General features: G+C 46.9%; 1 protein-coding gene across 23 annotated transcripts in view; it reads right to left on the bottom strand.

Moving 5' to 3' along the window:
• Positions 1-6844: 6844 nt before the first annotated feature.
• Positions 6845-15570, bottom strand: part of LOC123779640 (protein FAM156A/FAM156B-like) — a 53340-nt gene continuing 44614 nt past the window's right edge. For 15 of the 23 annotated variants that reach the window (XM_045777979.2, XM_087859831.1, XM_087859828.1 and 12 more), the window contains one exon: positions 6845-8224. In XM_045777979.2, coding sequence (XP_045633935.1) covers positions 7538-8182 — 645 coding nt within the window. In that variant the 5' untranslated portion in view covers positions 8183-8224 and the 3' untranslated portion in view covers positions 6845-7537. Of the gene's footprint in view, positions 8303-15570 lie in introns of all 23 variants that reach the window. The other 8 variants (XM_045777975.2, XM_045777976.2, XM_045777977.2 and 5 more) reach the window with 1 other exon arrangement.

Genomic DNA, 15570 nt, shown 5'->3' on the forward strand with positions numbered 1-15570 from the left:
AATATAGAGTGAATACCCGGATGTAATCTCTCAGAGAGAAAGTCTGGAAGGCACGTGTCTTTGGGTGAGCATGAAACACGGGATTGCTCAATTTTACTTTTCATCATAAATACCTCGACCTGTTTGGGCTCTTATCTGAGCCCGGGAATGAGTTTGAGAACAAAAGTATAGAAGACAGTTAAAAAACACAACCCACTAAACGTGGCCGATAAGCCTGAGAGCTGAGCATCTCCATCAACGGATCCAAGTCTCAGCCAACGCATTTTCAAAGAATTTTTGGGATCTGTCTGATGAAGTTATCTATACAACGTCTTCTCCGATTTTAAAGTAGCGAAGCGCAAGGGATCTTGACAAGAAATAAAAAGTCGTACGTTTCATGAGCAAATCAGGGGTTTTAACTTCAAACTGGTTTTCGGGAACACTGAGAGCAGCAAGTACAATGTCAGTTTTAAAGCCCGCGTTCACTTTGACGTGTTTGTCCGTTCCTCACAGCCTACACCATCTGCCGGCCACAGCAGGTAATGATGAAGACCTGCTTGCCTTGTAAGGGAGTCTCAAATTTCTGACTTGAGGTGTTCACCTTAAGGATGGTTCTCTTTCCACAGCGGCAAACTAGGTTTTCACAGAGGTTTCCAAATAATGCTCTCGCTGGGGCCACATTCCAGACTCACTTCATCAGATTCCCTGGGGAGGGAGCACCAGCATCTGTCCCTCTTTTTTTTACTAGTAATTTTTAAATTTTACTTCCAGTATAGTTAACACAGTGTTACATTAGTTTCAGGTGTACAGTGCAGTGATTCAACAATTCCATACATCACCCGGTTCTCACTAGGACAAGTGCACTAATTCATCCCCATCACCTAGCTCACTGACCCCCTCACCCACCTCCCCTCCAGTTACCATCAATTTGTTCTCTTTAGCTAAGAGTGTGTTTCTTGGTTTTTCTCTGTCTCTTTTTTTCCTTTGCTCGTTTGTGGTTGTTAAATTCCACGAGTGAAATCATATGGTACTTGTCTTTCTTCTGACTTCTTTGGCTTAGCAATAATCCTCTCTAGCTCTACCTGTGCTATTGCAAATGGGAAGATTTCATTCTTTGTTACGGCTGAATAATACTCCATTGTGTATATATACCACATCTTCTTTATCCCTTCGTCTATCCACGGGCGCTTGGGCTGCTCCCATGCTTTGCTTATTGTAAACAATGCTGCTATAAACATAGCGGGGCCGGTACCCCTCCAATCAGTGTTTTTGAATTTTTGATAAAATACCCAGTAGTATGATTGCTGGACTGTAGGGCAGCTCCATTTTTAACTTTTTAAGGAAACCCCATACTCTTTTCCGACAGTGGCTGCACCACTTTGCATTCCCACCAACGGTGCACGGGCGTTCCTTTTTCTCTACATCGTCGCCAACACCTGTTGTTTCTAGTGTTTTTGACTTTAGCCGTTCTGACAGGTGGGAGGCGATATCTCACTGTGGCTCTGATTTGCATTTACCAACATCACACATGATGAGTGATGTCGAGCATCTTTTCATGTGTCTGTTGACTGTCTGGATGTCTTCTTTGGAGAAATGTCTGTTCCTGTCTTCTGCCCATTTCTTAAATTAATTGGATGATTTCTTCAGGCGTTGAGTCCTTTTTAAGCTGCTCCAGGAAAGTTTCAATGTGAAGCTGAGGTTGGGAAGCATCGCTGAGCTTCACCTGTCCTGGTTTAAAGAGAATCTTGGACTTTAGAGCCATGTGTACTAATACTGAAATTTAAAAAAAAAAAAATTCTTATGTGTCTTCTCTTGCAGGAGCTTTTTTTTTTTTTTTAAGATTTTATTTATTTATTTGACAGAGAGAGAGACAGCCAGCGAGAGAGGGAACACAAGCAGGGGGAGTGGGAGAGGAAGAAGCAGGCTCCCAGCAGAGGAGCCTGATGTGGGGCTCGATCCCACAACGCCGGGATCACGCCCTGAGCCGAAGGCAGACGCTTAACGACTGAGCCACCCAGGCGCCCCCCCCCCTTTTTTTTTTAAATTTGAGTAGACACACAGTGTTCCATTGGTTGCAGGCGTATGTCACAGTGATTCAACATCTCTAGTGTCATGCTCTGCTCCCCACAAGCGTAGCTACCATCCGTCACCATACAATGCTATTACGATATCATTGACGATATTCCCTATGCTCTGCCTTTGGTCCGGTGACTCTTCCATTCCTTCACCAGAAGCCTGTATCTCCCCCTCCCTTTCACTCAACTTTCCCATCTACCCACCCGTTCCATCTGGCAGCCATCAGTTTGCGTTCTGTATTCATAAGTCAGTAGCTCTCTGGGACCTATTTATTTTACAGCCATATTTAGAACAACTTCAAGGAGTCAGGAGTGTGTTTATGTACCAATGTCTCCTTCTCTAGGGGACACTCAGGCAGGTGGAGGGGAGGGGGAAGGGCCTCAAGGATGAAAAGGCTGCGGGATTTCCATTGTCCTGGTTACCCCTCTGCTGCATATCCCCACTGGCTTGCTGAGTGGGGCAGGGGGCCCTGTGTGTTGGAGAGGGGACAACATCCCTCTCCAGTCTACACATGTCTTCCTGTGGCCAGAGTGAAGCTAAGGGTGAGGCTGCTTACCAAGGAAACTGCAGCCGGTTCCATGGGATTCCTCAAGAATGGAAAAGTCCTAAGTGGGTTTCAGACGCAGGATGGACCACGGGAGCCTGCCCCCAGCCACGGATTTCTGAGCCAATCACTCTGTTCACCCAGTGGCTGCCCGCGCGCGCGAGTACACGCAGACACACAGACACAGGCACAGACGTGTGCACGCACCAGCACTCCGTTCTGTTGTGCATAGGGACTCAGGCTGGCGGCAGCAGCTAGCTCACGTGGAGGAGGCAGGTGATGATGGGTCATGCAGGCAGGACCCAGAGAACACGGAAAGAGAGATGGGGCAGGTTCTTAGTGTTATAAAGTCAATGGCATACCTCTTCCTCCAGGACTTAGACATCTGCATTACATTTTCCAAAGGCTATAATTTGGGGCGCCGGGGTGGTTAGTCGGTTAAGCATCTGCCTTCGGCTCAGGTCTTGATCCCAGGGTCCTGGGATCGGGTCCTGGGATCGAGCCCCGCATCGGGCTCCCTGCTCAGTGAGGGTTCTGCTTCTCCCTCTGCCCCTCCCACCGCCCATTTTCTGTCTGTCTCTCTCTCTCAAAATAATATAATCTTAAAAAAAATATAAAGGCTATAATTTACATACCACAAAGTTCACCCAGTTGAAGGGTCCAATGCAGTGACTTGTAGTACATTTCCGGAGTTGTGCAGCCATCAGCACGATTCAGTTGTACAACATTTCCATCACTCCGGAAGGACCCTGTGTACCCGTCAGCACTCAAGTCCACTCCTACCTCCAGGCCGAGGCAACATCTAAGGTAATTTCTATCTCTTGTAGGTGTGCCCTTTCTGGGCATTTCCTGTAAACTGACTCATGCTTCAAGCTGACTTGTGAGTCCGTGTTTTTCACTCAGCATAACACAATGGAGGCTCATCCATGTTGCTGCAGACATCAGAAGGTCACCCATCTTCATAGACCAGTGGCCTTCTACTGCAAGGGTATGCCACAGGTGGATTATCCTCTTACCGGTGACAGACTTTTAGACTGTTTCCACTTTTTTGCCGTGAATGTCTGAGTACAAGTCTTTGCCTGGGCATAGGTTTCGTTTCCAGTTTCTCCATGTCCTCAGTCTTTGTCTTGCATGATTGCGCCGGCCGGAACCTTCAGTCAATGTTGGAAGGGAACGGTGGGACCGGCGTCCTCGCCTTGGTCCGGATCTCAAGAGGAAAGCATTCATTCTTTCACTACTCAACACGAGGTGACATGAGACTCATTTTTCTTCCGGATGCCCTTTATCAGAATGAGGATGTGCCCTTCGAGCCCTAGGCGGCTGAGGGTTTTTATCACGAATGGGTCTTAGATTTTGTCAAATGTCTGTTCTTTGTCTATCAAGATGATCGACTACGTGGTTTCTGTCCTCGTTATATTACGACGGTGCTTACCTGAGTTGTATTTTGAATGCTAAAGCAATGTTGCAACCCGGGGATAAGTCTCACCTGGTTAGTTGCATACTCCCTCGTAAATGCTGCTGGATCTGGTGCACCGTTTTGTTGAGGATTTATGTATGGATAGTCGTGATAGATACTGGTCTATAGATTTCTTGTGTTGTCCTGTGTGGCTTCGGTAGCAGGGTAATATTGTCCTCACGGGCTGAGTTAGGAAGTGTTCCCTCCTCCTGTCTGTTGTGGAAGAGTCTATGAAGGATGGCTATTATCTCTTCCTACAGTTTAACAGGATTCACGAATGAGGCCCGCTATTTGTCCATTAGCTGGCCCAGGGCTTTCCTCTGTGGGAAGGTTCTTAATTCCCAAGTTCAATTTCTTTACTTGTGATAGGTCCATTCAGATTTTCTCTTTGAGCATTCCATTTTACCCCCATTCTCTCCCCGTGTTTTCTTGCCTCCTGGTGGCTCTGCGTCTGTCTCTGGTCTGGAACCTGGCATGCTGAACATCTCTAGACATCACTGGATCCTGGCTCCCAGTCAGGAACTTGGGACAGTATGCTGTGTCAGATGGGACCCCCCAGATACGCTCGTACACTCGATATGTAGGCAAGGGGACCATGCTCTGAGGTGGGGATGGGGTGGCACCAATGGGTCCCTCAGTTACACCCACCCACCCATTCTCCATGGGCCCCCGGGTAGGCCGTAAGTCTGTGTTTAGGAGCACCCTCAGCAAGCCCCAGGTCCACACTGCCCCACCCTGGTCCTTCCCACTCCTCTCGTCTCCTGGCCGGAGAACTGCACAGCAGATCCATGACGGCTCTCTGCCACGTGTCTGGGTGTCACAGCTCTCCTTGATTAAAGGCTCAAGTCCCAAGGGTCGGGACTGTCTCGCCATTACTCCAAACTGCCCCGCCCAGCAGCCAGCTTAGCACGGAGTGGGGAAGGCAAGGGGAGACAACGAAACCTTCACGAGTGGCTATACATTTGATGGTGGTTGGCGTGGCTACTGGGCTGAGGCCTCCTCTTTCCCGTCTCTGTGAACTCTGCCAGGTGGGGAAGGCTGGCCCTGCCCCAGTGCATTCTGGAGAGGATTCAAAGATGTAGCTTATAAGACTTGGTGCTTCCAGCTGGGAAACGTCCACCAAAGTCACCGGTTCTCCGCACTTCACCCGCAGCCTTTATGGAGGTTACAGTTGCTGAGCTGGTTAAGAGTGCCCACTCTGGAGGCGCCTGGGTGGCTCAGTCGCTAAGCGTCTGCCTTTGGTTCAGGTCATGATCCCAGGATCCTAGGATCGAGCCCCGTGTCGGGCTCCCGGCTCCGCGGGGAGCCTGCTTCTCCCTCTCCCGCTCCCCCCTGCTTGTGTTCCCTCTCTCACTGTCTCTCTGTCAAATAAATAAATAAAATCTTTAAAAACAAAAAACAGTGCCCGCTCTGAATACAGTCCGCCTAGGTTTGTGTGCCATTCCCCCATTCGGTGCCTGCGTGACACTGAGCAAGTCACCTAACCTCTCTGTGCTCTGCTTTCCCACCTACCAATTGAGATTGAGGTCTTGCTCCATGAGGGGTCTTTGGGAGAGGATTACATGAGCTGATACGTGGAAATACGTAGCGTAGTGTCTGATAACTAGTACACAATCAATAAAGTGAAATGCCATGTTATTCCTGCTAACCACACCCCAAATGACCAGTTAGAATTGAGGTCTCGGGAGTTTCAAGAAAAGAAAAGTCCTGCTTTAGGGCCCCTGGGCGACTCAGTCAGTTAAGCGTCTGCCTTTGGCTCAAGTCATGATCTTAGGGTCCTGGGATCGAGCGCCCGAGCGCCGCTTCGGGCTCCCTGCTCAGCAGGGAGTGGGCTTCTCTGTCTGTCTGTCTGTCTCTCTCTCTCTCTTCCCTGCCCCTCCCCCGCCCTCCCCTCCCCCACTCATGTTCTTTCTCTCTCAAGTTAATAAATAAATAATCTTAAAAAAAAAAAGAAAGAAAAGAAAAGTCCTGCTTTACTTACCTTCTCTCTTCAAGTGGGAGAAAAGCCAGGCAGGGTCAGGTGAGCACCTAAGCTCTCGGACGAGATCACAAGTTCGAACATAATAAGCACACCTGTGCTCAAGCCACTTCCCTCTGCAGGAGACTCCTAGATGTTGGCAGCAACACAGCTCTGGGGACTACCTAAAAATAGAGCCTGACAGAAAGCAGAATTTATTTTCAGTTCACAGGAATTGCATGGGCCCTTCCTGGGTACAGAGCGTTGGATCCTGTGTATGTGTGTGTGTGTGTGTGTGTGTGTGTGTGTGTGTGTGTGTGTGTGAGTGTGTGGCGGGGGGAGGGAGGTAGATGGATTCATTCATGCCTCCTGAAATGAAAAGGCACATGTCTAAATCCCAAAACGACTCTTCAGTAACTCAACGATGCTCTATTGTGCAGCAGCAGGCATGAAACTGCTGTTCCCTTGCGGCGACCCAGGGACACCAGGCAACGAACGAGGAAGGGCCCCTGAGCATCCTAAGGCCAGGGGAACCGACACCATCCCTCAGGAACTCCAGCCGTGGGCAGCAGACTCTGTTTCCAACTCTCTGTGGGCAGTAAGACTCTCTTCCCCTTGCTCCCGGATGATGTGAAGGCTGGTCCTGCTGCAGGGCCGCCAATGGTTGATGTGATGGTGTTCCCTGGTGCCCTCCCCGTCCCCTGCTCCGAATCCACACGGTTTAGAACTCCTCTTGATAAATCGTGATCTGCTGCTCTGGGATTTAAATGTCGTGATCTCAGATCTAACAAAGAACAAAGCATTAGGGATCAACAAACCAGAACTCAAAAGCTATTTTCCTTTCATACGTATATTTATTTGGTATGCATGATGAGGTAACCCATCAGAAATTCCGCCAAGGGGAATACTATCACTGTCACGAAGCAGGGAAACGTTAGCCTACATTTAGCTCAGCACATTCATAATGGCTTACACAGATAGCACAATGGTGAACCACTGCATTCCAGTTCCACGTCCCTCTCCGCACTCAGTTTAGCGTCCGATTCTTGGAAGTGGAGCTCAGTTGAGCGCAAGGGCATCCCAGCAGACCTAGTGCTGCTTCTGGGAGGCAGTCAGTGACACGGCACAAAAGCACACGGGCCATCACCAGGGCATTCATGCTACAGAGAAACCCTATATCTTATTGACAACAAGGCAGGGAGGAAAGACAGAGATCCGGGGTGGGAAAGTGACAGCATGCATCATGGGAGCCGTAATATAGAAGTTAAGGACCTCTGGTACGCACTGTCCCATAGAAAGCCCCACGGTGACCCAGAAATTCCAGGCGGGAAAAAGGAGGACCTTCCCGGGATTGGATCCATGCTCACACAGACAGAGCGTTCAGTCCTCACGCTGCTCCTGTTCCTTCTCTGACTTCTCTGATTGCTTACTGTTTGGTCCCAAAAGGAATCCATGCTCAGGATCTGGCCACGCCAGCCTCCACGTCTGAATCCGTTCCGATCTCTGTCACGTGAGGGCGAGAGCTTCAGTTTTCTTTCAACCACTGTTTCAGGAGCCTCTGAAACATTCTTTTGCTTTCCTGCTGCATCTCCAGTTGGAGCTTCTCCTCTCTCTCCTGCTGTTGGAGCACCCCTTCGGGCAGAAGGCCGGGCCGGTTGGTCCCCAGGCTGAGGGTCAAGCCACTGAGGCCCTGCACCAGCGTGTCCCAGGAGGAAGGATGCGGGGCCCCTTTCCTCTCTGCAGGCATCCCAGGGACATTGGGCCTATGGCTCTGGCAGTATCGACATTCACATCGGAATCTGTTCTGATCTCTATCCCCTGCTGAGGAAGAGATCCTGGCCTTCCTTTCGACGCGATAAGGTGCCACGTGATCGAGGTGTCGCCGCCTCGCGTGCCCCAGAAGTGTTCTCTTCCTCTGAGGGGACGCCGACCTTTCCCACCGCCTCTCTTGGAGGGTTTTCTCATCCCTGTACCGCTGCTGGAGCAGCCCCTCTGGCAGAGGGGCAGGGTATTTGGCACCCGGACTGGTTTTGAGGTCACCGAGGCCCATCATTAGCAGTTCTGAGAAGGAAGGAGGGGAGGCTGCTGTGACTTCCCGGGAAGTCTCTTCGGAGATCATTGGGGAAGATTCGGGAATCGACGTTGAGTTGCATTTCTGGAGTGGATCCATGGAGGCGTAGTCGGTGCTCACAGCTCCACCTGGCCCTTGGGTCTAGACAGGAAGGGGAAGATGAAGGTTCTCAAAGGGCTGGAAGGTAGCGAGGGACGGGCACGGCCAGAAGAACCCAGACTGCAACACGTGGTGACAGAAGAAGAAAGAAAACCCATTATTATTCCTCTGATGTAACCTTCCCGTGCCTCTGTCTCCTATCTGTGAAATGGGGACCATAACGAGCCCTAGTCGCTGGAACTGTTCCGCACTTTAAATGGGATCAACCATTTCCAAGGGCTCAGAATACTGATGGCATATAATCAGGGTCTCAGAAGGGAGATCCATTATCGCGTCCACATGACCCATCATGCAAAATGTTGCCCTGCAGTCAACCACGTTAAGTCCCTGCTGACATGTTATAACCGTTCTCGAACATCATTTCAAGAACAATCCACGTGTGACTAGCATGTGCTCTCCTCCTAGGTGTTCGTGTACTTTCAAAAAGCAGACGTTTGCTACAATCTAACCATTTCCACCATGGGGAGGGACACATTCTTTTCAATTCTCACAGGCTTTCATCTAGTTAAAAAGGATATTCAAGCCGATGGAAATTATTTCAGAAATCCCCTGTAAGAATAAATAAGAATTTACCGAAGCCTAAGAACAGAAATCAATGAAATTTCTAACAAGACACATTAAAGGAACTCAAATCAAAAGCTGCTTCTTTGAAATGATCAAGAAAATTGCTAAGCCTCTCACAGGACTGATGAAGGAAAAGAAGAAAAACAGAAGAACAAAGCAAGATACATCCTACTTCCTGCTTTCTAGCCATATGGCAAAGCCAGAAAATCACAACAGTGTGGTACTGGCATAAAAACTGACATACAGGGAGTTAAGATGGCGGAGGAGTAGGAGACACCGTTTTCAGCCGGTCCTCCGAGTCGAGTGGGATAGGTACCAGACCAGCCTAAACAACCACGGAACCAGCCTGAGACGCAGGAAGACGCATCTGGATCTCTACAAATGAACATCTCCAGCGCTGAGTATTGAGGTACGAAGCGGGGAGCCATGAAACTGTGCACAGATATAGGAAGATAAACGGAAGGGGGAGGGAGCCGCCGCGTTCGGGCGCCGGGAAGCGGTAGCCACTTGCACGGGGGAGCGGGCGGGGCTCGCGGACGGCACCCGCAAAACAGCAGACTGAGACCGTGAGCCGGGTGCGCGCGCCACCAGGCATCTCGCGGAACCCCGGAATCCTGGTGCGCTCACTGGATCCAGACTGAGACCGGGAGCTTCCGGAGCGCGCGCGCGGGGCGGCTGGCGGCATTAGAAAAACAAAGGACAGAGACGCGCCGGCCCTGGAAGTGAGGGCTGGGACGCCGGGTGTGGGGCGCACAACCCGGGATGCTGCAGGGTTGAGCAGCACCAACAGAGACAGAGTTAAAGTGGCCAGAACATTAGTAGAGAACGGGCCGCAATCCTTCTGTTCCGAGACAGAGGCTGAAATTCGGCTGCTGCTGCTCTGACTCTCAGAAGAGGCACAGCAAACCGCCAGGGAAAGCCGCCAGAGAACAAAAGCCTGGAAATACCGGCTCAGGGAGTGCCCATCCCCATCCCCCCTCGCAGGGGACGCGGAGACTCTACCCAAACAGGGCTGCCTGAGTATCGGCGCGGCAGGCCCCTCCCCCAGAAGGCAGGCTGAAAAATCAAGAAGCCCACAACCCGAGGCGCCGGGGTGGCGCAGTCATTGAGCGCCTGCCTTCGGCTTAGGGCGTGATCCCGGCGTTCCGGAAAGGAGTCCCTCATCGGGCTCCTCCGCTGGGAGCCTGCTTCTTCCTCTCCCACTCCCCTGCTTCTGTTCCCTCTCTCGCTGGTTGGCTGCCACATAAATAAATAAATAAAATCTTTAAAGAAGAAGCCCACATCCCTAAGATCCCTATAAAACAAGGGGCACGGCCTGGGACCCAGTCAATAATTTGGGCTCTGGAAACCCCACAACCTCTCTTCATCAGAATGACAAGAAGGAGAAGCCCCCCCCAGCAAAGAAAACACAGTGAGACTGTGGCCTCTGCCACAGAACTAATGGATATGGATGTAACCAAATTATCAGAAATGGAATTCAGAGTAACGATGGTCAAAATGATGAGTAGAATTGAAAAAAGTATAAACGAAAAGGTTACTGAGAATATAGAATCCCTAAGGACAGAAATGAGAGCGAATCTGACAGAAATTAAAAATTCTATGGGCCAAATGCAGGCAAAACTAGAGGCTCTGACAGCCAGGGTCGCAGAAGCAGAGGAAAGGGTTAGTGAATTGGAGGATGGGTTAATAGAGGAAAAAATGAAAATAGAAGATGGTCTTAAAAAAATCCACGCCCACGAATGTAGGTTACGGGAGATTACTGACTCAATGAAACGATCCAATGTTAGAATCATCGGCATCCCCGAGGGGGTGGAGAAAAACAGAGGTCTAGAAGAGATATTTGAACACATTGTAGCTGAAAACTTCCCTAATCTAGCAAGGGAAACAAACATTCGTGTCCAAGAAGCAGAGAGGACCCCTCCCAAGCTCAACCACGACAAACCTACGCCACGTCACATCATAGTGCAATTCGCAAATATTAGATGCAAGGATACAGTATTGAAAGCGGCCAGGGCAAAGAAATTTCTCACGTACCAAGGCAAAAGCATCAGAATTACGTCAGACCTGTCTACACAGACCTGGAATGAGAGAAAGGGTTGGGGGAGCATATTTAAAGCTCTTTCAGAGAAAAACATGCAGCCAAGGATCCTTTATCCAGCAAGGCTCTCATTCAGAATTGATGGAGAAATAAAGACATTTCAGAATCGCCAGTCACTAACCAATTTTGTAACCACGAAACCAGCCCTACAGGAGATATTACGGGGGGTTCTATAAAAGTAAAAAGGCCCCAAGAGTGATACAGAACAGAAAGTCACAGCCAATACAAACAAAGACTTTACTGGCAACATGGCAACATTAAAATCATATCTCTCAGTAATCAGTCTTAATGTAAATGGTTTGAACCATCCCATAAAGCGCCACAGGGTTGCAGATTGGATAAAAAGAAATGACCCATCCATTTGCTGTCTACAAGAGACTCATTTCAAACCCAAAGATGCATTCAGACTGAGAGTAAGGGGATGGAGTACCATCTTTCATGCAAATGGTCCTCAAAAGAAAGCTGGGGTAGCAATTCTCATATCAGATAAATTGGATTTTAAACTACAGACTATAGTTAGAGACGCAGAAGGGCACTATATTATTCTTAAGAGAAGTATTCAACAAGTGGATATGACAATTATAAATATATATGCCCCCAACAGGGGAGCAGCAAGATACACAAGCCAACTCTTACCCAGAATAAAGAGACATATAAATGAAAATACATTAATAGTAGGGGACCTCAACACTCCACTATCAGAAATAGACAGAACACCCTGGCAAAAACTAAGCAAAGAATCAAAGGCTTTGAATGCCATACTCGACGAGTTGGACCTCATAGATATATATAGAACACTACACCCCAGAACCAAAGAATACTCATTCTATTCTAATGCCCATGGAACATTCTCAAGAATAGACCATGTTCTGGGACACAAAACAGGTCTCAACCGATACCAAAAGATTGAAATTATCCCCTGCATATTCTCAGACCACAACGCTCTGAAATTGGAACTCAACCACAAGGAAAAATTTGGAAGAAACTCAAACACTTGGAGACTAAGAGCCATACTGCTCAGGAATGACTCGATAAACCAGGAAATCAAAAATCAAATTAAACAATTTATGGAGACCAATGAGAATGAAAATACAACAGTCCAAAACCTATGGGATACTGCAAAGGCAGTCCTAAGGGGGAAATACATAGCCATCCAAGCCTCACTCAAAAGAATAGAAAAATCTAAAATGCAGTTTTTATATTCTCACCTCAAGAAGCTGGAACAGCAACAGAGGGACAGGCCTAATCCACGCACGAGGAATCAGTTGACCAAAATTAGAGCTGAAATCAATCAAGCAGAAACCAGAAGTACAGTAGAGCAGATCAACAGGACTAGAAGCTGGTTCTTTGAGAGAATCAATAAAATTGACAGACCACTGGCAAGACTTATCCAAAAGAAAAGAGAAAGGACCCAGATTATTAAAATTATGAATGAAAAAGGAGAGGCCACGACGAGCACCATTGAAATTGGAAGGATTATTAGAAATTTTTATCAACAGCTATATGCCAATAAACTAAGCAATCTGGAAGAGATGGAATCCTTCCTGGAAACCTATAAACTACCAAGATTGAAACCGGAAGAAATTGATTCCTTAAACAGGCCAATTAATTATGAAGAAATTGAGTCAGTGATAAACAACCTTCCAAATAACAAAACTCCAGGCCCGGACGGTTTTCCTGGGGAATTCTACCAAACATTCAAAGAAGAAATAATACCTATTCTCCTAAAGCTATTTCAAAAAATAGAAACAGAAGGAAAGCTACCAAACTCATTCTATGAGGCCAATATTACCTTGATCCCCAAACCAGGCAAAGACCCCATCAAAAAGGAGAATTACAGACCGATTTCCCTAATGAATATGGACGCCAAAATCCTCAACAAGATACTTGCTAATAGAATCCAACAGTACATTAAAAGGATTATCCATCACGATCAAGTGGGATTCATACCTGGGATGCAAGCGTGGTTCAATATTCGCAAATCAATCAGCGTGATACATCATATCAACAAGAAAAGACTCAGGAACCATATGATCCTCTCAATCGATGCCGAAAAAGCATTTGACAAAATACAGCATCCTTTCCTGATTAAAACCCTTCAGAGTGTAGGAATAGAAGGTACATTTCTCAATCTCATAAAAGCCATCTATGAAAAGCCTACTGCAAATATTATTCTCAATGGGGAAAAGCTGGAAGCCTTTCCCTTAAGATCAGGAACTCGACAAGGATGCCCACTCTCGCCACTATTATTCAACATAGTACTAGAAGTCCTTGCAACAGCAATCAGACGACAAAAAGGGATCAAAGGTATTCAAATTGGCAAAGAAGAAGTCAAAATGTCTCTCTTTGCAGATGACATGATACTCTATATGGAAAACCCAAAAGAAGCCACTCCCAAACTATTAGAAGTTATAGAGCAATTCAGTAACGTGGCGGGATACAAAATCAATGCTCAGAAATCAGTTGCATTTCTATACACGAATAACGAGACCGAAGAAAGAGAAATTAGGGAATCCATCCCATTTACAATAGCACCAAAAACCATACGTTACCTTGGAATTAACTCAACCAGAGACGTAAAGGACCTATATTCTAGAAACTATAAATCACTCTTAAAAGACATTGAGGAAGACATAAAAAGATGGAAAGATATTCCATGCTCATGGATCGGAAGAATTAACATAGTTAAAATGTCCATGCTACCCAGAGCAATCTACACTTTCAATGCTATCCCGATCAAAATACCAAGGACATTTTTCAAAGAACTGGAACAAACAGTCCTTAAATTTGTATGGAAACAGAAAAGGCCCCGAATCTCCAAGGAACTGTTGAAAAGGAAAAACAAAGCTGGGGGCATCACAATGCCGGATTTCGAGCTGTACTACAAAGCTGTGATCACAAAGACAGCATGGTACTGGCACAAAAACAGACACATAGACCAATGGAACAGAATAGAGAGCCCAGAAATGGACCCTCGGCTCTTTGGGCAACTAATATTTGATAAAGCAGGAAAAAACATCCGGTGGGAAAAAGACAGTCTCTTCAATAAATGGTGCTGGGAAAATTGGACAGCTACATGCAAGAGAATGAAACTTGACCACTATCTCACACCATACACAAAAATAAACTCCAAATGGATGAAAGACCTCGATGTGAGACAGGAATCCATCAAAATTCTAGAGGAGAACATAGGCATCAACCTCTACGACATCGGCCAAAGCAACCTTTTTCATGACACATCCCCAAAGGCAAGAGAAACAAAAGATAAAATGAATTTATGGGACTTCATCAAGATTAAAAGTTTCTGCACAGCCAAGGAAACAGTCAGAAAAACTAAGAGGCAGCCCACGGAATGGGAGAAGATATTTGCAAATGACACTACAGATAAAGGACTGGTATCCAAGATCTACAAAGAACTTCTCAAACTCAATACACGAGAAACAAATAAACAAATCAAAAAATGGGCAGAAGATATGAACAGACACTTTTCCAATGAAGACATACAAATGGCTAACAGACACATGAAAAAATGTTCAAAATCATTAGCCATCAAGGAAATTCAAATCAAAACCACACTGAGATACCACCTTATGCCAGTTAGAATGGCAAAAATAGACAAGGCAAGAAACAACAATTGTTGGAGAGGATGTGGAGAAAGGGGATCCCTCCTACATTGTTGGTGGGAATGCAAGTTGGTACAGCCACTCTGGAAAACAGTGTGGAGGTCCCTAAAAAGTTAAAAATTGAGCTACCCTATGATCCAGCCATTGCACTACTGGGTATTTACCCCAAAGATACAGACGTAGTGAAGAGAAGGGCCATATGCACCCCAATGTTCATAGCAGCAATGTCCACAATAGCTAAATCGTGGAAGGAGCCGAGATGCCCTTCAACAGATGACTGGATTAAGAAGTTGTGGTCCATATATACAATGGAATATTACTCAGCTATCAGAAAGAACGAGTTCTCAACATTTGCTACAACATGGACAGCACTGGAGGAGATAATGCTAAGTGAAATAAGTCAAGCAGAGAAAGACAACTATCATATGATTTCTCTCATCTATGGAACATAAGAACTAGGATGATCAGTAGGGGAAGAAAGGGATAAAGAAAGGGGGAGGTAATCAGAAGGGGGAATGAAACATGAGAGACTATGGACTATGAGAAACAAACTGAGGACTTCAGAGGGGAGGGGGGTGGGGGAATGGGATAGACCGGTGATGGGTAGTAAGGAGGGCACGTATTGCATGGTGCACTGGGTGTTATACACAACTAATGAATCATCGAGCCTTACATCGGAAACCGGGGATGTACTGTATGGTGACTAACATAATATAATAAAAAATCATTAAAAAAAAAAAACTGACATACAGACCAATGGAACAGAATCGAGAGCCCAGAAATAACCCCACGCATATACGGTCATGACACAGGAGTCAAGAATACTCAACGGAGAAAAGACAGTCTCTTCAATAAATGGTGCTGGGAGAATGGAATCTTCACATGTCAAAGAAGAAGGCTGGATTCCTGACTTACACGCAGAAGAAATTTACATGAAATAGATTAAAGACATAAACGTAAGACGGAAACTATGAAACTCCTGGAAGAATACTATTCAACAAAAAAGCCCTTTGACATGGGTCTTGGCCATGAATTCTGGATAT

This window comes from Ursus americanus, chromosome X (genome assembly GCF_024610735.1).
Source record: "Ursus americanus isolate L20-20 chromosome X, mUrsAme1.1.p, whole genome shotgun sequence".
Classification (NCBI taxonomy): Eukaryota; Metazoa; Chordata; class Mammalia; order Carnivora; family Ursidae; genus Ursus; species Ursus americanus.